General features: G+C 44.5%; 1 protein-coding gene across 2 annotated transcripts; it reads right to left on the minus strand.

Moving 5' to 3' along the window:
• Positions 1–1,959: 1,959 nt before the first annotated feature.
• LOC115796073 (probable ribonuclease ZC3H12C) lies at positions 1,960–23,712 on the minus strand. Of its 2 annotated transcripts, none has more exons than XM_030752304.1 (6): positions 23,581–23,712; positions 8,170–9,041; positions 7,917–8,056; positions 7,502–7,736; positions 7,044–7,150; positions 1,960–6,900 (listed from the first exon to the last, which is right to left on the minus strand). In XM_030752304.1, exons 2-6 carry the CDS (start codon positions 8,970–8,972, stop codon positions 5,282–5,284), a joined length of 2,904 nt encoding a protein of 967 aa, XP_030608164.1. In that variant the 5' UTR covers positions 8,973–9,041; positions 23,581–23,712; the 3' UTR covers positions 1,960–5,281. The 2 variants fall into 2 exon arrangements, with proteins under 2 accessions (XP_030608164.1, XP_030608173.1); XM_030752313.1 differs by lacking the exon at positions 23,581–23,712 and adding an exon at positions 18,226–18,425.
• Positions 23,713–25,478: the final 1,766 nt, after the last annotated feature.

Raw genomic sequence — 25,478 nt, forward strand, 5'->3', positions numbered from 1 at the left:
AACTGGTTCATCCCAAGGACAAACCCGCCAAACACAAGATCAGCGATGTAGTGTATGCTGTTCAGTGCAGTGAAGAATGCTCGGACCTCTACATTGGTGAAACCAAACAGCCTCTTCACAAACGAATGGCACAACATAGAAGAGCCACCTCGACAGGACAAGATTCAGCAGTACATCTGCATCTGAAGGAAAAAGGGCACTCTTTTGAGGATGCCAATGTTCACATTTTGGACAGGGAAAACAGATGGTTTGAAAGAGAAGTGAAAGAAGCCATCTATGTCCACTGTGAACAACCATCATTGAACAGAGGAGGTGGATTACGTCACCAACTTTCCCCCGCTTACAGTGCTGTCCTGAGCTCCCTTCCCAGACGTCTCAACCCCCATTCACACCTTTGTTCCAGTGACCTCAATAGGCCACAGGAAACAATGGAGCGGAGTCCTAAATTGGTTTCAACTGAAACCACTGATTAAATATGACCCACGCCCCCTTCACACCTGGGCACATGTGTTCACGCACATGATCAATAGAGGGTCATAACCACCTCCAGGGGACTACGCCCACAGGGGTTTAAATACCTGGGTCTCTCCACCATTTGGTTGAGAACTGAAGAAGCCTTTCGGATGAGAGGTGAAACGTCTTCAAGAAACAAAAAGAAGTCCAGTCGCCTTTTTCAAGCTCCAGAGACAACATGAAACACAATTAGTTAATCTCTATTTGCTTTTAATTGGGATATTTTGTATCGAGCAGACAGACATTAACCTGTTAACTGGCCCACCAAAATCACCCGCAAAAGCTACGTGACGCCCCTGGTTATTACTGGCTCTGGAAAACCCATGTCGTAGCCTGTTAACTGGCCACATCCTGTCCGCGGGACATGTAGTGCGTTTTTAATATGGCAGGCTAGACCCTCCCACTTTGAGTGACACCTCATTTGTCCAGTCATGTTTGGAAATGGGTTTTCTAGAGCAAATAATAACCAGAGGGCGTCACGTAGCTTTTTCAGGTGATTTTGGTACGGCCAGTTACATGATTGGCCGAATGAGGTGTCAGTCAAAATGGGATGGTCTAGCCTGCCATATAAAACGCACTACATACGTCCGGTACGGAGACGTGGCCACTGGCCAATCAAGAGGCTAAACGTAACGGTGAACGTTTTAAAGGCTGCCCTTGACAAAAGCCTGGAGCTCCCAGGGTAGAGAAGCTTTAGAATTGAGGCTCCAACATAGTACGAACAATTCAGAAATAATTTGAACTGAGAGAAAAACAAGCTATTTATTAACTGATTAATTCGTGTTTTAGACTGGTTATTGCTAGCGGATCTTTTCTGACCCAAAGTGCAGCCGTGACTGGTTCTGAATGACGCTTCAGCCGCTCCGCTCTTCTGTGTACCGGCACAGAATCGTGGTACGCAGTACCGGACCGTACCGGCTTACTTTCACCTCTGGTAAATATTAAATCTTATTCACTTTTATGAATTTTAAGTTTATCTGTTCCAATACTGGGCAGCACGGTGGCATGGTGGTTAGCACTGCTGCCTCACAGCAAAAAAAGGTCCTAGGCGTATATAAAGGGATTGGCCTCAGGTGTTCATATACTTTTGGAGGGGAGTGCATTTCTTGTGTATTGTTTTTTGAAAGAAAGAAAGAAAATTATCACAAGAAACTAGTTCTCTGGTTTTGCACAATTACATCTAAGTTTGATGTGATGAAGAGTGATGGATGGCTTTTAATATAACCTGACAGATTGAACCCACAAAGTTCACAGGGACTTATCCAGTACAGTGAGCTACATGTTCAGGTTGGGAAAAATGGGCTGAAACAGATTTTAGCAAGTACAGAGGCATTTTTTTTTTTTTTTTGGTCAAGAGGTAAGAAAACATTTAAACAGCCACTTAAAACAACCCTCTGTGACTCACTACACTGTCAGTAAACACCATGTTTTATAGCAGTAGTCTTTTTAATGAACAATCACAGTTACAGCTGAAAATGTTACAATATTGAATTAGTTACACTGTTCTACTGGCAAAAATGTAATTATAATGTGAAATAACAGACTATTACCCAGTAAGAGTTTATTGGCCTGTATGGCATTGTAACATTTAAAGTCTAAGTCAGCATTTCACTATCTATGGCTGAGTGTACTCCCAAAGGAAACAAAGAGTTGGAGAAAAGTGGGACATCATCCATCAACGGCTTCTTAATCCCAAGAAGTAAATGTCCAGTGTTGTAGAAATCAATACTCGGACAGTTAAGTGAAAAATTTACACGCAAATTTTTTTTTAAAAAGCCAGTTTTGTGTACAGTTAAACCTAAAAGCAATAGTTAAACGACAACTAGCATCACGTGACAATAACAGCACGCTTCCAGGACGGGAACACGGATATAAACTTAAATTAAACAAGAACACATGCAGAAACAAAACAAATCAAAACATGCATAACAGTTTGCTGAACATAGTTCAGATTATTGGATGTGTCATAAGCACAATGCCACGAAGAGGCATTACTTTGGGCCCACGCTCAGGTGCCACGCTGACACACAGTGCCAGGAGGCCAGAGAGAAGGCGCTTCTTCAATACACACACAAAGGTCCTCTCTTATCAACAGCACGTGTTGGACAGAAAAGAGACCGGTGAGCTATATGTAGCTGGCTTGTGATGAATTCTACGACGAGCTCAAGTGCTAGACTTTGACTTCCTTGGTGGCCATTTTGAACTTTACAGTTTAGGGCCTCCACGCGATCAAAAGCAACCAACTTGTGTTCTGAAGAACTGTAGCAACATTAATTAATGGTTAAAAGAAAATAGAAAGTCGGTGAACATTTGAACTAACGCTGCAACCTACTATTAGAAGTAGGTCAGCCCCACCCCCCAACTGTCACACAGGCAGATAACATCCTGAACACATCAGGTGTGTAAGTGTTAGCATTAGCCTCAGCAGCTCTAATTTTTAACTTGTTTAGGCTTAAACTTAAACTATTGCCTTTATTTGAGCTAACGGGCTAACAAGGCTAAAGGAGTTTTAATATTGTGTACTTTTTCCATATTTAACTACTAGAAAGCCGTTTAGCTTAGCTTGCTAACCTTTTCTAAATTTCCAAATATTTCATTAGTGAGCTGAAGAATTGTTGATATATAAGAATCACATCCGTTTGTTATGGCGGACACTCCAGGCAGAGCTTCAGTAGAGCGTTTGCTACATTCAAAATGGCCCCCACAGGACATCGCACGAATCTACGTTAAAACATGGCTGGGGTCTGCACGCTCAATTCAGGAAATAAAGGGGACCTCGTTATGCTTTTCCTCGTATTCTGCCACACACAAACACTGCAACAAAGTCAACTGCGGTTACTAAACATGGCCACAGTTCAAAGTTTTTATTGAGGTCACCATAAATGTCTGTTTTTATTGAGGTCACCATAAATGTCTGTTAGCCAAAGCTCCAGGCCTCAGACGGCTCCTAATGCCTGGATTTCAACATTTTCTTGTTTGTTTGAACTTTAGTGCCGAGGTTATGTCAGCTCGGGCAGATTTCCTTATATGGTCAATCCTGGGTTAGGTTTGCCCCAGCCAATCAGAGGAAAGTAGCCTTTTAGGGAGGAGGGACCTCAAAGAGACTAGCGCTAAAATGGCTTTGGGCAGAGGATGAACTGTATAGAATACAGCAGAATAGAAATAAATAAAGATTTTTTTTAATTATTATTATTATTATCATTATTTTTTAAGAATTACAAATCATGCAAAGCTAATCTAGTGGAATCCCAGAATAAAAATACAGTACTGGAAATTCACATAAAAGGTCCCTTTTAATAGAGACAATAAATTGGTTTATGATCAAACGTCTAGTTTATGTTATTTAAAGCATAATTTTACATTATTTCCTGACTTAAAGAAGTGGCTACAAAAAAAAAAAAAAAAAAAAATCCTGGCACGAACTGACCCTGAACTCACGCTGAAACCCGACCCATTTCTATTTTCAGATGTGTACCTAACAAGTATTTGTTGCACAATTTAACTGGAGCTCCTGTATAAAAAATAAAAATAAGCCAGCTTTAAACCCAAAAGGTAACGAAGCTGTGACGCCTAAACATAGTAGGCACCCAACTCCTTTTGTTTGAAATATATTTGAAATAATTGTCTCAAAGCTATTTCCACAAGATTAAAAGTTGGAACATCTCGATTGGAACAAAACTGTTGTCACTGCACTTTATCATACAGCAATACATCAAGAGTGTTTGATAGATACGGATCATCGAGTCCATGTACTGCGTATAACATCAGCGACTTAGTTAATGATACAATTTGTATCAAACAAGGTTTTTCTCTGTCAAGCATGGATTCAGCTGGGATCTGCTACAGACAACAGAGCACGCTGTTAGCCAAACACACAGCAGAGGGATCTGTTAAATATATTTACAATACATACACGGTTTATTTACCGATGGCCGGATGTTCTGTCTGTAGCAGATACCAGAGCTGACCCGAAAGAAAGGGCCAGAGAGAAAGAGCGAGAGAGATGTCCCTTACTAAAACTAAGGTACACACGACAGGGTCACCCATCTCTGCAGCTACAACTCTGACCAAAAAACTGACGTCATCTCAAATAAGATGACCATCTCTCCAACACCTATGTTTACCAACATGGAAAAAAATCCACAGACACACACACACACGGAAATTCATAGAATAGACCTTGGTCAAATAGGAGTTTGAAGCCATCATGTGATAACCGGAATGCCTGATGAGGACACAGGAGAAGATCCATTCCACGTGGTGCTCCACACATGCAAGAAAAACATATTTTCAAACCCTGTTTGACTCAGTGTGTGATACACATAATATGTGTGTGCGTATAAATAATTCTTAATTTCAGTCACATTTTTGATGGATGTGAAACCAACTCAATGCTGTGTGTAACTAGAGGTGTCCAACTCAAAAAGGTGCCCTATTATAAATGTGATGCATAACTGGTCCTGTATGCAAAGCTACAGTATAAATAAAAACAACTGGGCAGGTCTAGAGCAAATCTCCATTTGACGCAGCTTGAATCGCAGACTTCGTCCCACGTCTCGCTCTCTCCACACCTGTTAAAGTTGTTGCTGCACAGTGACCACAGCTGGATTTGGATTATCTTCAGCTTTTTTATGTCCTTGAGACTTCTGCATTGTCTGATTAATATTCCAAGAAAAGAAACAGGTCTCTTCACAGACAATCCAAAAGTATAATCCCACCACTGCTGCTGATGCAAACCAGTTCCTTAGCTTGTGTTTTCCTTCAATCCTCAGTAGCCTGTTTGGGCTTTTTCTGCGAGGATGGCAGCTGCCAGCTGCTGGGGGTCTGTGATGTGGGGGCTTCTGGCCATCACCCGGCTCACCAACTCTGAGGGGAAGATGTTGCACAGGTTTATGTACACTTTCTCCCTCGCATCCCCATAGCGGCTGTGTGCAGGGGATTCTGGGTGCTGCGACATGTAGGAGGGAGGGGCATGGGAGGGCACCGTGAGGTGAGAGCTGTGAGGTGGGTAAGGCGGAAGAGGAGTGCTGGATGGATGAGGCGGGCAAGGAGAGTGGGCCGGGGGCGGTTGGTGGCTGAGGTAATGCGTTGGGGACGGGTGGAGAGCTGGGTGAGATGAGTGATGCTGGGCATAGCCATCTTGTGCCCATGGAGGAGTGTGCCAGGATGACTGGCGTGTGTCTGGCAGGCTCTGATAGGTGAGTGGCTCATATCTGGATGGCGGCAGCAGTGGCTGCCTGTAGTACTTGTCCCAGCTAGGCAAGGCTTTTGGTCGGTGGTGATGGTGTGATGTAGAGAGATGTTCATACAGATGTGAGTCAGACACACTTTCTGCTCGTGTTGGGGCCAGACAGCGACCAAGGGGAGAGCCAGGGGGTGCAGGGTTGGTCTGGGGCAGAGAGTGGTAGTCACCTGGACAGCTGGAGCGTGCAGTCAGTGGTTGGTGCTGGAGATGAGGGGGCAGAGGGTAGAGGGGGCGCTTTGGGGGAGCCTCTAATGGAGGTGGATCATGAGCACAGCTCTGCCCACGTGTCGCACTCAGGTGATAGGGGTGTACTCCTGTACTGGATGTGTGGCTGTGCTGAATATTTGCGTATTCGGCAGGATGGAGGCCACAAAGTTCATGGCTAGATGAGGCATGATGGGAGTACAGTCGGTTGTGGGGATTAGAAAAATGAACGGCGTCTTCCAGTAAGGGGTCCGGGGGGCATCCGGGGCATGACCTCTCGCTGTACGAGTCGCAGCTGCTGCCGCAACTGACGCTGCTTTCGCTGCTGCATTCAGAGCCGGCTGAGCCCATCGAGCCCAGCCGTAGGTCCGAGTCATTGGGGAAACGACAGTCTGGGCTCCGTCTGGATGAGAGGCTCAGGCCCGAGTAAGCGCGTGTTACCGAATAGTAACTTAGGTCTGGAGACTCACAGTGAGGGTAAAGGTCATGGCTGGGGGCTGGTAAGTGACCATGAGCCATCACTGCTCTCGACTGCTGGTCCTGCGGGAGGCTAAGACTGGATGGGGGGCCTCCTGGGGCCGGGGACATGGTCACACTCCCACTGCAACTACCGCTGCTAGAACTGCTACTGCTGCTGCTACCACACATGCTGTTCTTCTGGCCCTCCATCCTCCCTTTTGCCAGCAGCTTCTCCTCAGCATCACTGTATGACAGAGCTCGGATGCTGGGGTCTGACTGCCTTTTTGGGGCGCCTTTCTTGGCATCAATGGTGCCAGCTGGCACGCTGTGGCTCTTCACCAGCCCAGCATCCCCCTGGTTCTTTGAGGTGACGCAGGTCTTGGCGCTGGCACGCAGCTCATCGGCCACAGCACGCTGAGGCTGAGCGCCTCTTTCTGGGTGGTAGTACTTACACTTGTGGCCATAAGTGCACTTCTTTCCTGGAGCAAAGAGACACAACGACCATTTCAACAGGTGTTCAAACATTTTGTCACCACCAGTTATTACTTTGATCTTAACAAAAATACATGTTTCATTCAGCACACATTATTTCAACATGTGTATTTTGAAACTCTCTTCTCACCGTATGGACAAGGCTGTTTCTTCTGCTCAGGCATGATGGGCCTTTTCCTCAGAAAGTTGTCTAAGCTGGGGCCATGACGACCAAGAGGGTCATCTGGCGGCATGAATCTGCAAGATGGCAGGTAAAGATTAGAAACTAGAAGAACATTGAATCGCTATTAGAGGAAACACAAGTGGGGTTTTTTTTTGGTTTGTTCTTTACATTTCATACAGATTCTTTAAAACTAGAGAGATTCAAGTAAATTAACTGAGGAAATTTTAAACTCGAGGCAGACAGAATATAACTGATTCCCCAGATATAGCAAAGGGGAAAATGGCTTCTTTTTTTTAACATCAGAATGTGAGCTCTTATTATTCCAATGGCCTTTATTACTTTATTTAAACATTACTCTGTTTTAAAGATAAGTGACAGTGTCCTCAAATCATCAACCTGTCTCTCACTCATCCATCCCTACTTACTTATCATTGACGAAGGAATACATGAGAAGCCGTTCGTCTATGAACTTCTTCCACTCAGGCTTCTCGTTAGCCAGGTCTCTATAGTTGTCGTTGGAGACAATTATGCCGTCTGACTCATAAGCCAGCTTGACAATGAAGCGGTCGTCATAGCAGACCACGCGCCGACCTTGGACGCGCCGTGAAGGTGTGAAGACCAGGATTTTTTCCTTCTCTAGGCGGCGTAAGATCTCCTGATCTGTGGAGGAAAAGGTTACAGTAAGGCTGGGGAAAACGCAGTTCTAGAATACCATTGTTACCTATTCTGGATGTTAGCCCTGTGAGTGACTGGTGATGTGTCCAGGGCCTTTCACCCCACGACCCTAAAGTGGATAAGCAGTTAAGAAAATGCATTTTAGTTTTAGTGTCTCGTACTGACCTGTTATAGGAGCATCGGGTCGGGACTGCTCTTTCCTCCACGCAGGCACAAAAACTGTGATGTCTTGATGGCCCCGCTCGAGGAACCAGTCTACAGCCAGCTGGATGCCCTGACAGGAAAACACTTCCTTGTTGCCATGGCTGCAGAGCACAATGAAAAAGTAAAAGTCCACATAAATCAATAGTTATGGTACTTATGTGTTTCTTTACAGCAGGTTCCAGTGATATAACGTATATATAATACTAATGCTCACCTCATGGCTACATTGCTGCCGTCTATCACGATTGGTCGCAGGTTGTCTTGGTCACCTAAAGAGTCTGAAGGACAGGGTGAGTCTGACCGCTGGGCTTCCAGCAAATCAGAACAACCACAGGAGGATGAGGAAGATGATGAAGATGAGGTAGAAGCTAATAATCCAGCCGGCTGCTCGCTGTCTGACTTGGTGCCCAGCTTGACCAGCTCTCCCAGTATGTCATTGATGAGGGTGTCAGGGCCGAGTTTGGACAGCACCAGTCGCACCGTCTCCTCGGAGTAGCCCAGCTTCAGGGCAAACTCCAATTTAGTCTGGTACTCTTTCCCACTAGCCTTACATGCTGGCTCTGAAGCAGGCAGACTGGGTGGAGGTTCGGGCGGCTGCTCACACGGGGAGCTGAGTATGGACTGGGCATGGGCATCACGTTCAAGCTCTGCTAAAAGTTCAGATGGGGGTTCGGGAGGCCCTTCAGTGCCTAAGTCCACACACTGGGTCCGGCAGAGCGGCTGGTGGGTGTTCTTACTGTGAGTCGAACTTCCGTCTCCTCCATCTGAGTCGGTACCTGGAGCGAGGGTGGAGCTAGAGGTCAGCGCAGATTCGCACTCTGCATCAGACCCACCATTCTCCTCCAGGACAGCCAGCGGAGGGGAGCTAGCGGTGCTCTCCCCCTGCTCCTCCATAGCAGGGGGCCCGTCAGCGCCGCCAGCCTGCCGGTCAGCCCCCGCTACGTACAGATACTCCAAATCCAGCCCCAGGTCGAGGATATGGCCTGCACCTGCCTCCACATGGTCCTTCTGACCCATGGATCTGTCACAGACATCCAGCACACAGGGCTGTCTGCTGCCCTCTCACAAATCTCGACTCATTGGTACCTAAAGAAAGAAAGGTGGAGTGAGTGGGACTGTTGATAAAAGAGCAACTTTTAAACTTTTTACTCTAAAAGGGACTACAGCCCATGAAATGAGTACCATGCTTTATTAAGACTACAAAGTCACCAGGAAAATGTTTGTTCAGATTATAAATCAAGTAGGAAAATAGGGTAGCATTGCCTGGTAGACAAACTATGCAACAGCAATTGTTGAAGTGTGTTTCTCTGAACTCTACTTTTTACATTTTCATTTATTGGCTGTAATAAATGTCGATCTTGATATGCTGACACATAGCTCATATTGGCTCTACTGGATTTTGCAACTAGTTGCCCCCTGCTGACCATTGGGAGGAATACATGTTTAAGGCACTTTCGCACTGGCTTTTAAATCGGCTCTTAAAACCAGTTTAGTTCAGGGTAGGTTATAATAGTTAACAAAAGCTAAAGTAAAAATTGAAACTATGGGTGATTTTTTTTTTTTTTTATTAACTCAAAAAACAAAAAGAAAAATCAGTCTAGAAAAAAATGAAATGTACTGTGTATGTACATGACTGTAAAAAAAAAAAAACTAAGTGAATTTGAAACAAAAATTGATGATAAACACAAAAGTCTAATAACTCTGAAGCCAGTTAGAGGCTGCACTCAAAGAAGAGAAACTGCAGAAAATATTACTTTTTTCTTTGCTAATGATACACACTGTTACTCAAATGCAAATCTGTCGTTATACATGATGAGATGGCACAAACGCTTCCAGGGAAATTGGGTAAATCCCTACTTAAACTTATAGTATATGTGGGTGAAACACTTGGCTGAAAAGTGTGGCATCTGCTACCACAGCAGCCGCATTTGCAAAATGAGGATTTGCGTTCAGGCTTTATGATAATGATAATTGAAAGCAAACACTGTCTATACCTTTTAGGAAAATCTGACTTTTTAACTATACTTTCCTGTGTAAAAACGCTCTGACTCGCTGTGTGGAGCAGTTGGGGGTCTCGGCTGAGGCACAGGCTGGCAGACACAAAGAGCTGATGGGGCCTCTCATCCTAATTAATGGACTCCCGCGTTTTTTAATGTCTGACCCAGTGTGTTTTTTTCTTTTTTATAGCATCACGCCACAGCACATTAATCTACAGAGGGACAGAGGGTGAACAGAAAAAAAAAAAAAAAAAAAGACACCAAGCTGTTAGCATTGGGGCAGTTGGACCATTCTCCCTCTCTCATTCTACCTGGTAATTAAAGCCCATATGCTTCTTCCCACCGTGGTGATCAAGTCATTCATTAAAACACTGAAGGGTCTCCGAGGCTATGTAGTCAATCAGGATATTGCATTTGAGCATCAGGTATGAGGATGGGCTAGCCTGATCTGTAATAAAGATTTACCTGAAAACAATTTTTTTTTTTTTTTTTTTTTTAATTTGCATTTTTGGCCATAGCGGCTTTCATTGATAGTGGAGGGAGATAGGAAACGGGGAAAGATACAGGGGAGGACACGCAGGCAAACTGGTGACAGGCCGGGACTCGAACCCGCGCCGCCCGCACCGGAACGCAGCATATACAGTGGCTTGCAAAAGTATTCATACCCCTTGAACTTTTCCATATTTTGTCACATTACAACCACAAACAAATATATTTCACTGGAATTTAATGTGAAAGACCAACACAAAGTGGTAAACAATTGTGAAATGGAATGAAAATTATACATGATTCAAAACATTTTTTACAAATAAAAAACTGAAAAGTGCAGTGCGCAAAAGTATTCAGCCCCCTTTTCTCTGAGTGCAACCAATTGCCTGATGACTGCTAATGACTAAAAAAAGAGTCCACCTGTGTGTAAACCAATCTCAGTACAAATACAGCTGCTCCGTGACGGCCTCAGAGGTTGGTTAAGAGAATATTGGGGAGTAAACAGCATCATGAAGTCCAAAGAACACAGCAGACAGGTCAGGAAGAAGGTTGTGGAGAAGTTTAAAGCAGGCTTAGGCTATAAAAAGATTTCCCAAGCTTTGAACATCTCACAAAGCACTGTTATCTGGAAATGGAAAGAGTATGGCACAACTGTAAACCTACCAAGACAAGGCCGTCCACCTAAACTTGCAGGCCGAACAAGGAGAGCACTGATCAGAGATGCAGCCAAGTGGCCCATGGTGACTCTGGATGAAATGCAGAGATCCACAGCTCAGGTGGGGGAATCTGTCCACAGGACAACTATTAGTCGTGCACTGCACAAATGTGGTCTTTATGGAAGAGTGGCAAGAAGAAAGCCATTGTTAAAAGAAAACCATAAAAAAGTCCCGTTTGCAGTTTGCCAGAAGCCATGTTGGGGACACAGCAAACATGTGGAACAAGGTGCTTTGGTCAGATGAGACCAAAATTGAACTTTTTGTCCAAAATGCAAAACGCTATGTGTGGCGGAGAATTAACACTGCACATCACTCTGAACACACCATCCACACTGTCAAATATGGTGGTGGCAGCATCATGCTCTGGGGCTGCTTCTCTTCAGCAGGGACAGGGAAGTTGGTCAGAGTTGATGGGAAGATGGATGGAGCCAAATACAGGGCAATCTTGGAGGAGAACCTGTTGGAGTCTGCAAAAGACTTGAGACTGGGGCGGAGGTTCACCTTCCAGCAGGACAACGACCCTAAACATAAAGCCAGGGCTACAATGGAATGGTTTAAAACCAAACATATTCATGTGTTAGAATGGCCCAGTCAAAGTCCAGACCTAAACCTAATCGAGAATTTGTGGCAAGATCTGAAAACTGCTGTTCACAAACGCTCTCCATCTAATCTGACTGAGTTTGAGCTGTTTTGCAAAGAAGAATGGGCAAAAATTTCAGTCACTAGATGTGCAAAGCTGGTGGAGACATACCCTAAAAGACATGCAGCTGTAATTGCAGCAAAAGGTGGTTCCACAAAGTATTGACTCAGGGGGGCTGAATACTTTTGCACACCGCACTTTTCAGTTTTTTATTTGTAAAAAATGTTTTGGATCATGCATAATTTTCTTTCCACTTCACAATTGTATACCACTTTGTGTTGGTCTTTTACATTAAATTCCAGTGAAATATATTTATGTTTGTGGTTGTAATGTGACAAAATATGGAAAAGTTCAAGGGGCATGAATACTTTTGCAAGCCACTGTATATGTGGTTGCCGCCTCCACCAATGAGCAACCCGGGCGCCCAATTGCAAAGAAATTTAAGCTGAGATAATGAAATTAGAAATATAAGAGAAAGCCAAGACACTCAAATACTCCAGAGGTGAAATCTGCAGGGAAATTCCACCACAGCAAAGATGGTTTTAGAAGTAAGAAAAAAAAAAACTCCCCTCCATGAACTGCCACCTTATTATGGTGAAGGGGTTTGCATGTCCCAATGATGCCAGGGGCTATGTTGTCCAGGGGCTTTTGCCGCCTGGTTAGGTCTCCCAGGGCAAATTGGTCCTGGGTGAGGGGCCAGATGAAGAGCGATTTAGATGACTGGGACACGGAATGTCACCTTTTTGATGGAAAAGGAGCCTGAGCTAGTGCATGAGGTTAAGAGACACCGGCTAGATATAGTCAGGCTCACCTCAATGTGCAGCCTGGGGCTCTGGACACTGTTTTAGTCTGGAGTTGCCCTTGGTGAGAAGCAGCTGGCTGGGGTGAGTATTCTTGTATCCCTCGGCTTGCTGCCTGAACAACAGAGTTTTCACTGGTGGACAACAGGCTTGCTTCCCTGCTTCTCTGGGTCAGGGAACAGGTCTTGACTGTTGTTTGTGCTTATGTGCCGAACAACAGTTCAGAGTCACTCAGCCTTCTTGAAGTTGCTTGGTGGGGTGCTTGTGGGTGCTCCAGATGGTGACTCCGTTGTTGATTTCCTGGGCGATCTACATCCCCACCCTCACCTATGGTCATGAGTTTTGGTTAATGACCAAAAGAACGAGATTTCAGATACAAGCAGTGGAAATGAGTTTCCTCCGAAGGGTGGCTGGCCTCTCCCTTTGAGATAGGGTGAAGAGTACAGTCATTTGTGAGGGGCTCAGAGTAGAGCTGCTACTCCTCCACATTGAAAGGAACCAGTTGAGGTGGTACGGGATCTGACTAGGATGTCTAATGGGCACCTCTTGGGTGTGGTGTTCTGGGCATGTCCTACCGGGAGGAGGCCCCAGGGCAGACCTGGGACACACTAGAGCAGGGCTCTTCAACTCCAGGCCTCGAGAGCCCCTGTCCTGCAGGTTTTAGATATGTCTCTGCTTCAACACACCTGAGTCAAACATAGAAGTCATTAGCAGGACTCTGGAGAACTTGACTGCATACTGAGGAGGTAATTCAGCCATTTGATTCAGGTGTGTTGGATCAGGGACACATCTAAAACCTGCAGGACAGGGGCTCTCGAGGCCTGGAGTTGAAGAGCCCTGCACTAGAGAGATTATATCCCTCAGCTAGCCTGGAAACACCTCAATGTTCCCACAGGCCCTTTTTCCACTGACATGGTGCCGGTGCCAAGCACTGGAACCGTTCAACACTTTTTCCACCACAAACTCACTCGGTGCTCGGACGAAAAATGGGCGCTGCACCGGCACTGCAAACTAGCTGGTCTGGAACCAAGAACGCGTGATGCAAGCACCAGAAGGGCGTGACTCTGCCATCTTGACGTAAAGTTTTCTACCGCCATTTCACTGCAAGGTGTGTATTACATGAGAAATGCGATCCAATTTTCACTGCTGTGAATTAGGTTCGGCCCTAAGGCTGAACTTCCTGCTTTATATCAGTTCATAACCGATAAAAGTGCATACTTGTCATCTTGCTTGTAATCGCTGTCTGTGTATACCTCTGTGCTTTACACAGATGTTGTAGTAGTTTTGTTTGGACCGTAAAATATGTTTGGAGAACAAGAAATAAAGTTTGCAAAAGGGGAGCGTGTTCTGCTACGTTTGTGCCCTTCGGCTTCTGTTTCCAGACGAGGAACCGCCCACACTCATACGTAAAGGGTCAGCTCGCAAAGCAGTGGAAACGCAGGCTCATTCTTAAACGGTTTGCTGGTTCCTTGGAACTGGCACCAGCACTGGCACCTTTTCAGTGATTTCCACTGAAAAGGTGCTGGTAACAAATAAGCTGGAGGAGGTGGCTGGGGAGAGGGAGGTCTGGTTTTCTCAGCTTAGGCTGCTACCCCCACGACCCCACCCCAGATAAGCAGAAGAAAATTGGATGGATGGATGGATGGATGAAAAAATAAAAATTTTATTTTATTCTGGAGCAAAGTCAGCAAACTTTTCAAGTGTTTTTTAATCAGATTTGACTTATGATTCTATATATACAGTTTGGTGTATTCTTACTGGACTATACTAAGTATATAAGAATTTCAGGACTTAACGTCTTTGAATCCAGAAGGCGCTCCTGAAGATAAGCAGAACAAAACAGATGATGGAAGGGGAAGTGACTTAAAGCTGGTGGGAGGGTGGGGGATCGGAGGGGTGGAGTGAGTGTGCATTTTATGAAAAAAGAGCTGCCTAGCAACGTGGCTGAGCTACTGTTGCTAAGTTACAGCTGTTGAAAGCATTCTCCCATCCAAATGCCAAGACAGAGACTGCAGCGTTCAGCCGGCGACCCGCCTGAATTCACACACGTTACAAAAAGGTCTGCTGTGGGGGGGATTGAGGGGCTTAAGTGTGCCTCACTGGTAACCCACCCCCACCACCCAAGACAACAATAGACCTGCAGGAGTGATTGGGACTGGGACCTTGGCATCAACTGCTGTGGGTGTTGATGATGCACACATAAACACACTAACGACCCAAGGTGACTCATGACGCTGTGGAGAGAGTGGGACTGAATTCACGGCACATCAGCCAAGCTGATGTTCTTCTCTCGGGCGTAACATTCACCTAATCTGAAGCACAAGCATCACATCAACACTGCATAACCTCAGAGTCTGGTAAAATGTCCCAGGAGTAACAGATCTAACTAAAGTAATAAAAAAAAAAAACTGTTGATGACAGCAGCAGAACAACTTCAATATTATGAAACATGCTAAATTTGATATTGTCACTATAGGAGAAATAGTCATATTTTGTAAAGTATTACAGCACAGTTTGGAGTCAATAAAAATGCTCTTTGATACACTTATTGGATTTGGGGTTTAGCAGTCCTCTTTTTCAAGAAAAGATCAATATTATATCTGAAAATGCATCAAAAGTTCAAATATTATGCACAGCCTTAGTCAGCTTAATGACCAAAATATAAAAACTTGCATCAAAGTATTAATCGATTCATCATCGGGAACCTGTTTAGACAAAGTGTTTAACTCCACAGACCCTGATGCATCTCAGCCCACAACGAAAATAACAATTTGGCTGACATTAGATGTAGATGCTGATATTTTGTACTATTCTTTAATTTTTTTTTTCTTTTTTTGCAGCAAGGAAGCAAATCATTCTCAGCTATAACAAATATACTGAAACAGTTTTAAAGGTTTTCCAGGTCTTCATCCCACTATTTTGCAAATTACTGTTTTGCCAGTGCGAAACTGATATAACAGATAAATATCAGCCCCTGACACCTCTAAATGCCATCATTTTTCCTAAAGTTTGCAGGCAACAGACAGTATTCTCTGTACTAGAAGATTTCTGGTTTCTGTTTCTACTGCTGAGTTCTACTGAACAATCAGATCTTGAAGTTTTGGTTGTGTGCAGTCTCTATGGAGAGCAAAAGATGGACTGCATTAGGCTAAATGCAGTCTTAAAACCATCATCTGCTGTTTGATGGTAGCTTTTTATTAGCTTTTGAAAATGTATGGCCATTTGTAAACACTGACCGGCGATCATAACAGAGTGCTGAAACAGATATCCACCACCTACACCAAGAAGCCCTGAATCACTGCCTGTTATCCCCACAGGATAAGTCAGCAGACCAGCTGATGGGCTCCCAGATTGCATCCAGGGTCCCAGCTAATAAATAAAGCTCCACCTGATACTTTGGGCTTCTCCCTTATTTCCCAAGTGGTCATCACATTTCCATGTGTTTGCTTTGGCACAGATTTTACATGGGAGGCCCTCACATCTACTCGGGCTTGGGACCAGCAGTAGGGGTACGCTAACTTGTGACTTGGTATGCCTGACCAATACCGGACTTTTGGGTTTGATAGCGATCCTGATGTTTAGAGAACAAACACTCCAACTAATGATATATTTGCTGATATTTTTTAAATATATGTAGATGCAGTATTTATATGTAAAAAAGGAAAAACGAAGGAGTCAGCAGCTCAAGAGATTTACTCAGCGGTCAGGATACTCTGCTGCATGCGCTGCAGACACTATGTGTGACAGAATTTCTGAACTACACAGGCCGCCCAATTCAAAATTATGTTTTGGAGAGAAAAACCTTTATATCAGTGCTACTGATGCATCAGGTCAACACTGGCCATTAAGATCAACTGACTCATGCACTGGCTGGGACCCGCTAATAATCATTTTTATTACCAGACATTCTGCTTATTATATCCATGATTAAACAACTCAGTTCTGTCTGCAGAGTGTCAGAAAACAGTGGGGAAAAAAAGGCTCATGCTTTTTCAGAGCCTAAGCTGACATATTTAAAGCATTTTGCATGAAAAAGCAGTACAAAACCCAAAGACATTAACTACTAAGATAACTTAAACTAAGCACATATTTACATAAAACACTGTGGATAACTGTGAAAACATGACAGGCTCTGGATCTTTTAGTTCTGTGAGAGTTCTTACGTTTCCTTGTTTTCACAACCGCTTTAACCTCATTTGATCTTTTTACAATCTGGATAAATCCAATCATAATCCCGTAGTTTGAGCTGCTAAATGCCAAAAATCTTAACAGTCTCTGTGAAACCCTCTAAGTCTTTTCACAGTTAGGATTTTAAACGTCTCCATGTGCGGCAGAGCTCTGCAGACAAATGCATCTGATATCCCCAAATCAGGCCTGGTTTTACCGGCCCAACAGTGGAGGAACTACATCACACCATCTCCAGACCTCCAGGTTGAGTGGGTGCATCTTTCAAACATCAGCAGGCTGGCTCTCACACACACACACACACACACACACACACACACACACACACACACACACACACACACACACACACACACACACACACACACACAGCAGCACTGCTGGCTTTGATGGAAGCAGTAATGAATATGTAACACAGTCCTTACAGCGCTTTGTATGTGGGAGCTTTGTGCAAGTGTGTGCAGCGGGTGGGTGGGGGTTCCAGTTTGAAAGGCGGTTTTGGGGTGGGGTGGGGTTGTCTAGTGGTACATCCCTGTATACCCAGCACTGTGCAGAAGTTACTGTAAAAGGTGTGTGTGTGTGTGTGTGTGTGTGTGTGTGTGTGTGTGTGTGTGTGTGCATTTAGATAGCGCGCTAGGCTTTCCCTGCCAGCAACAAGGCAACAGATGTCTGCTGAGCGGTATGCGCAATGGGTACCCCCCCCCCCACCTCTCACAAAAAACACCCACACACACACACACCCCTGCCTCCACACTGCCAACTGCGAGGGAAAACACAGCAGGACAGACAGGGAGCGCTGACACACAGAATGTTGCATGCATGCACACACACGCATATTCTGAGGCCAACATCTTAAAATCAAACTAATTGATTTTTTCCACAAAAACTTTTTTTAAAAAAGTGCTTTTTGTTGCTAGCATCACAGGAAGCCCATCCCTCCTGGATCAAGTTTCATATCAGCACATATCACATTCACAAATTTGAACAACTGCAATGGAGGCAGAGAAGCTGCAGACCTGAGTAAAGTTTATCCAGGTGGACAGCGCTATAAATTCACCTGCTGATGTTTTATAATCTTCACTGCTGTGAGTTGCATCCACTCTCAGCGTTATTTCACATGCAACAGAGAAAGTGGACTCCATCTTTTCCTCTTTATTCAGAATTTGCCCTTGTGAATTATACATGACTCTAACCTTTCTCAAACTTAAAAAGAATCTAGGTTACTCTGGTACGCCAGCATCAGTGTTTTATGATCCTGCAGCACAGCGGAGGCCCAGTGAAAGCTGGAGAGGAGTAACCTGTCACGCAGCTACACTTGCTTTTCAAAGCAGAAGTCAGACCAGCCATAAAAAGAAGGCAATATTTCTATTTTATAGCAAGCTGAAAATTAAATTTCAGTATAAAAGGTTATAAGCAGAGAGGTGGAAACTCCATCACACTTACCAGACCAAAAAAAAAAAAGTGCAAAAAAACAATAGAGAAAGAAATGTGATTAGCTCATTTCCACATCTTTAAATCCTTGAAAAGCCGATTAGAGAAACAGTGCAAAAAGAATCAATCCCAAAGTTCCCACAGCAGCAACATCCAAGATCAATTTCTTTTCTTTAAAGCGGAGCATCCAACTCCAGCCCAACACTTCTGTCCTCGCTGTCCGACTGTCTTCCAAAGCTGTGTGCGTCTTTTCCCCCTCTGCAGAAGCAGGCAAATTGGACAATGAGTGGCAGAACAGATGGACCAACAATGTCAGCCATTCCCTCGTTTAGAGTGGCTGCTCCTCCACCAATCGGAGCGCAGCGCCCCTACAATGAGGTGCAGAGGCAAGAGGGGGAGGAGGGGAGTGGCTGTGGGCAGATGCCTGCAACACCCAGTTTCCCCAAGGCACGCGTACTCACCGTGCACAGGCACACACACACACACACACAAACAGCAACGCGCACTCCGCGGCCTGAAAGGGCTTCCCCTGTGTGGCCGATGAATCAACGAAGGGTGGGCGGCTGAACAATGGGGCTACACAATGGGAGGCTGGGGAGGGCAGCTGCAGTGTGAGGGCTGGTGCTATTACGGCCCCGGGCAGCAATGGAGAACACCTGGCTAGAGAGCGCCACAGTCACTCTCCTCTCTTTGTCTCAAGCTGTGGGGAGGGTGGTGGTGGTGACACGAGGGGGGTTCAACAGAAAGAAAAGCTCAAGGCTGGCTGAAAGACTGCCATGGCCTTTAAGAGAGTGCAAGAGGGAAGAGGAGAGTGTGGCTGCCGCTGAAAAGAGAAAAAGGACAAGTGTGTGGGGGGTGAGAGACATCAAAAAGTTTTATGTCCCAGTGAGTATGAGGAGGGGACCTGCTCGGCATTGTTGTGGCACACTTAGGGCAGATGACTCAGAGGCACAAATCTCTGCCTTTTTGTCTTTTATAAGATTATGTAGCACGTGTAGAGATTCTCATTTGTTTAAAAACAAAACACTATAATAACTTACCCGTGTTTTCTTGTACATCAGTATTCCTAAATTCACTCTGGTATGCTGAACAGCCAGAATAAAGAAAATACTAGAATATATTAGGGAACATAGGGGAAAGTTTTAGTTCAGTGCCATGCAGACTACTTAAATATGGACACAATATGTAGCTAACCAAAGTGACTCAGATTGGATAGCGATGAAAGCAGCAGATGCTTTACGACAACAGTGCAAATTCATATGCCAAAGAAGAACACGCAGCAGCTTAATCCGTGAGCTGTTTAAGTATGGAACATTTTCTTTATCCAAACAAATGACTCTGCATCCGAGCCAAGCAGCACGGCTGACATCCCACAGCTGATCCCCGGGTATTAATGTTTTTGAAATAAAAGCGAGGAGGGCACCACATCCTCGCTCCATCACCTCCAAATCCAGAGCTTTTGTTTCCGTTTTGTGCATACTGTACATGAGCAAAAAAAACAAAAACAAATCGTGGGAGGTCACGAGGCCGAGGCATGGCCACTTGTCACACTCTGTAATTACTGGGACAAAGACACTATTTATATAGATTTACTTCTGTACAAAACCACCACAGAGGATTGTAAATCAAACTGTCAAGATGTGATTGAAGCGCAGACTTTCAGCTTTAATTCAAAGGGTTTTACAAAAATTCTGCATGAACTGTTTAAGAATTAGTCTTTTTATACACAGGCCCCATTCTCAGAGGTTTAAAATGAATGGGACAAACTAACAAATTTAAATATAAAGACTCTTTTTAATACTTAGATGAAAAAAAACAATTTCTGCCTGAAGTCTAGAACCCATGGACATCACCCAATGTTGTGTTTCCTCCCTTCAGTTGCTCCACTAGACCTTCCTTACAGTCACCTTCAGTTGCTGCTTGTTTGTGGGTCTGCATTCAGTTTTGTAACTGAAAAACATGCTCTATTGGCTCAAGATCAGGTGACTGACTTGTCCATTAAAGAATATTCCATTTCTTCATCTTGAGAAACTCTTGTGTTGCTTCTGCAGCACGCTTTGGGTTATTATCCATTTGCACTGTGAAGTGACTTTTGTAGCATTTGGCTCAACCTGAGCAGAGAGTATAACCCCCTTCACGGCACATTTCATCCTGCTGCTTCTATCGGCGGTCACATCATCAATAAACACTAGTGGCCCGGTTCCACTGGCAGCCATGCATGCCCATGCCTACGCCGTGTTATTCAGACAGTGTGGTATGGTCTGGGTCATGAGCGGTTTCTCTCTTTCTCCATCCTTTTGTCTCTTCCCACCATTCTGGTACAAGTTAACATGGATTTCATCAGTCCAAAGATTTTCTTTTGTCCAGAACTGTGCCGGCTCTAATCTGACCTTCCTGGTCTTGAGTGTAATCAGTGGTTTGCACCTTCTTGTACACCCTCTTTATTTCCATTCATAAAATCGCCTCTCGCTTGTAGACTTTGACAGTGACACACCCGCCTCCTCAACACTGTTCGGTACTCAGATGTTGCAAAGTTGTTTATCTTGACCATGGAAATAATTCTGTCATCAGGCACCCTCGTTGTCTTCTGTGGTCTGTCGGGCCTTTTGGTGTTGCTGAGCCGGTCAGTGCGTTCACTCATGTTGATCCGGCCGTTTCTAAAGTTCTAATAGGCTTATGCTGACACTGACATCTCTGTGGGGCTCATATTTAAAACTTCATTAAAATTGCAAGTGAAAAGCTATAAAATACAAATTCAACACTTTGAATCAGCTCTGGTTATTTTGTTTAAAGTGTTGGCTGCAGGAAAAGTGAGCTCGCCTAATAAACTACAATCTCCAATACAGCAGGTGTAGCGGGGGGGGGTTCCCAGCATGCAAGGAAGGACAACCAGTGAACCGACCCATGACACCTGGGGAACGAAGGGGTGGCCCCTGCAGCCTGAAAAGCTACTGGGAGCACTGGTTGCTGGCTGTGACAGGAAGTGCACTGGATCTTTTAAGGGAAACCGACTGCCGACGGTGCTTTTTACATTAATGAGCTACTAAGTGCTTTACAACGCTTTTGTCTGTTCTCGTGCTCTTTGGCATGTGGAGGAGCCAGGAGCCAAACCACAAACCCTGCCAATGTTCCAGCATTCATGAGGAGACCATCTATTGGGTGTGCTGGACAAAAAAAAAAAACAAAAAAACTTTGTAACTTCCTGGATTTAAAGGATTTGCTGCTCTCATCTTGGTTCCTGACATACCCCTGTATGTTTTGGGGAGTCCATTGCTTAAGGGGAACTTGCATAAAATGCAAGTGGGTGTATTGTTTTGGCTGATTGATGCTTTTTTTGGTCACATACACCAAATGCTCTCATACAGCAAGCTATAAGCAGCAAATATATCCCCATAAACAATTAGCGTACTATCAAAATAGTTGCTTAACTGGCTACAATTAATTGATGAGCAGAAAATTAATAACTAATCACTGCAGGCCTAATTTAAATATTTGCATAATTCACTTTGGGCACTTCAGTTTTCCAATAATTTGAAAAACTGCGGGCGAACACAACACTCCGGCTAATGAGTGACCGAGCTGCAGCAGCCACACCCGTGGAAACCAAGTACGATCCAGAGGGCAACACGTCTGCCAACGGAAATATTAATTTAGAGAGATAAGGCTTAAATATCCAGCTGAATTTATCTTGGCAGCAACAAATAGCAGCACGTAATCAAAGGCAGCAGAAAGCAGCGGTGTGGTGTCAGTGTGTGTTCGCAGCCAATTTGCCAACTAAAATAAGTGTTCCCCCTGCTTTAGCGGCTCAACAGGAAAACAAATGCCTGATTAAACAAGAATGCGCTCTGAGTCAGCTCGCAGAGGCTGATGAGGGAGCTGAGGAGAGAGGCATACAACAGCTGACCAACTGCACGGTTTCGAAACAAACACACACACACACACACACACACACACACACACACACACACACACACACACACACACACACACAGTGACAGCAGGAGCACTCTGTGGAGGCCATCTGTCCTTACAAACAGGTGTGCACTGCTACCAACAACTGCAGCAGCAACAGGACAATCGACGAGTAAACTGCTCCAACCTCACTTCCTCATCGGCAAGACTCGCAAACTATCAGTCAATAAGTTGGTAATGTTGTTAACAACCATTTTAATCATGATAAACTGAGATGCTGCTGTTTCTGCATGTCAAATTTGATGTGATGCTTTTCTTTATCACACGTCAGACTAATGTGTGATAGAGAAAGTTCCAAAAACATCCAGAAATCCAAAGATATTCAGTTCACTGTCACTGAAAAACAAACAAAAAAAAATAAGGCAGTGAATCCTTACAAATGACAATCTTAAACTGGAGAAAGGTGCAGATAAATCATCACTGTGGTCCGTTTTTCTTATCCAAACAAGGTTCAGGCAACAGAAGGAGACCTTTTGCTCTTGCGACCTCTTCCTGACCCCTGTATGTCCACCCAACACTGCCAGCAGCAGCAATACAATCAGTACAGATTAGGTTAGGATAGCATGGCAACACTCGCCACCTGTGTGTTTGTGTGTGTCATTCAAATTACTACCATAAAAGTGAACAGATGAAGCCTTTGTGGAGTCAGGGGGCCAAGCATCATTGTTGCAGGTCTTTGACTCAAGCTGAAGCTGCAGTTTTATAAAGAGCCGCTAATTATCTTCACTCTTAAACTTTATGACTGCTCCAACTGCGGGTTACAAGCGTGCATGTGTAAGAGGCTGTTATTGGATACAAAATAGCCTTTAAAGAGTGGAGCCCTATGCAGAGCATGGCAGAGGCACACTTTCAGTTTGGAAATCGAGGAGAAGGAAGGAAGGGGGTCACTAGATAAAAGCCTCACAGGGTGTGGACAGACAGCTGTTGGGCTCGTGCCGGCCTGCCTCCTGCCCCCCCCCATCAAAAGCTCAAACACTGGACTGCAACTGGTCCGACCCCCTCAGGGAACCAGTATAACCAGTGTTTCGCGCAGCTGTCAGTGAGCCAGGTGGAGCAAAGAGGTGAATTCCCCAGAGCAGACTTGTGCTTCACTCAGGCCTTCTTCACCCGAACCTGCCTTTCTGCTCATTAAAAAGGGGGGGAAAAAAATCCCACGTCAGCTGCATTTCCAGCCTAACGGCTGCGAAACTGACCGGCAACAGGCTCGCTGTGCGTCCGCTGAAGAGGCAACAGTCAACAAACTATATTATGGATGTTGAGGGGGAGCGCGCAGGGGCGTGCACGGTCACCGCAAACCAACACCGTCACGACCTCCCTGCAGCTTTCACACGCACCAATCTGCTTTTCCTCCGGCCAACCAGTCCGCTCGGCTGACGCTGTTTTGCGGGTTCTCACCTGGTCAGGGGCCGCCGCTGGAGCCGCACGACGAGCTTCGCGTTAAAACGCTACCATCACACACTGGCGTCGCAAAACATCCGGCTGGACTGCAGCGTGACCCAGCCAAGCTGCGTCAGGCTGACGAGAGCGAGCAGGCGACTTCCGCTTTGCCGCTCTTTCAAAATAAAAGCAAACTGACAAACAGCGTATTCAACGTGGGAAAAAAAAAAAGATGCACTAACATGCCATACATTGCTTATACCAATACTTCTGTACGTTTTACATTATCTTTGTCTGATGTAGGATATAGCAACAAATCCTGACTTCAGGACCCTCACCATACATACACATACATTACAAACTGAAAATGTACCGTATGTCTCTTAACGTTTTGAAACTCCCCTTAACGTTTAAAAAAATAACAATAATGTTTAGGCGAAACGGGAAGCTATATTAGAAGTATTGAGGCTGACTTTACTAAAATCCATGCGCCTGTCGTACCTGTGTGCGGTGAGGTGTGCAACGGCGCCATCTTGCGGTGAAAGGATGTAATCAGCAAGTCACTTTTTGCTGCCTTTCAATATTATTTAACATGTTGCAGGGGCGTTTCCTATGAAGTGGCACAGGGAGGACCAAGAGCGAGGCAGGGAGGAAATAAATAAATAAATGCAGTGTAGAAATCATTTGGCGTGAGTTTTAGGCTCATGTGCCTCATCCAGATGTATTTACATTAAAAGTTGCTCTGCACATGTGACTGAAAAAATGTTTTATGTTAAATTACTTTCATACATAATGCAAAATGGTGCTTATCAGAATTAAAAACATTATATTATTGGATCATAATTATTGATTCTTTGGGTACATTGTTTAAATGTTGCAGCTGGAGATACATAGAAATACTGCTGGGTAGCTTTGTTTATAATAATATAGCGCAATGTGTTAATAGACTTATAGTTTAATGTCTGCTAGATAATGTGGAACCAGAGTGTTAAAAACAAATTGGAGTACAAAATACAATGTTTGCATCCATGTAAAGTGGAGTTGAAGTAGAAAATAATACAATGCAAGTACTGTACTTTAATAAAGTACAAAAGTAAAAGATGGTATGCCTATGGAACTGAAAGACAGTGCTGAACTACATACTCTATTTATTATTGCAGCATGGCTTTGAGGTAGAAGAGTCCGGGTGCTAAACTGACCTGCTTGCAGCCCCAACCTTTCACCAACTGAAAACATTTGGGGGCATCATGAAATGACAAACATGACATTTTTACAATGTAAACATTTGATATATTGTGATTAAAATATAGGTTTATGAGATTTGCAAATCATTAATTCTGTTTTTATTTGCATTTTATGCAGAGTCCCAACTTTCCTGGAACTGGGTTCTTACTAATTTACATTCTTACTGGTCCCAGCCATGCTCTCATCCACTGGTGGGAGCAATCATATTTCCAGAAGGGCTCCTCTAGGTCCACAGGATCATTTGTTTTTGTGTACATTTATTTGATTGTTTCAAGGATAGATCAGATATGACTGTGGCTGAACCGTAATATCTGAATTTTATTACATGCTTATAGCAGAAAGCAAATTAATACACCATGAAATATTTCCATGTCACACTAACTGGTACTTTTACTACACTACACTATATACAAATGACAAAACTCAATTCATTTGCTTTCAGTGTTAACCGCCCCCGCCGCGTGACCCTGAAAAGGATGAGTGGAAGAGAATGGATGGAAACAAAAAGCTCCACCATATCAGCACAAACACCTCATACCAACTGTCAGGTACGGTGGTGGAGGGGTGATGATTTGGGCTTGTTTTGCAACAGGACCTGGGCACCTTGAAGTGATTGAATCAACCACGAACTCCTCTGTATACCAAAGTATTCTAGAGTCAAACGTGAGACC

Source organism: Archocentrus centrarchus, chromosome 2 (genome assembly GCF_007364275.1).
Source record: "Archocentrus centrarchus isolate MPI-CPG fArcCen1 chromosome 2, fArcCen1, whole genome shotgun sequence".
Lineage (NCBI taxonomy): Eukaryota > Metazoa > Chordata > Actinopteri > Cichliformes > Cichlidae > Archocentrus > Archocentrus centrarchus.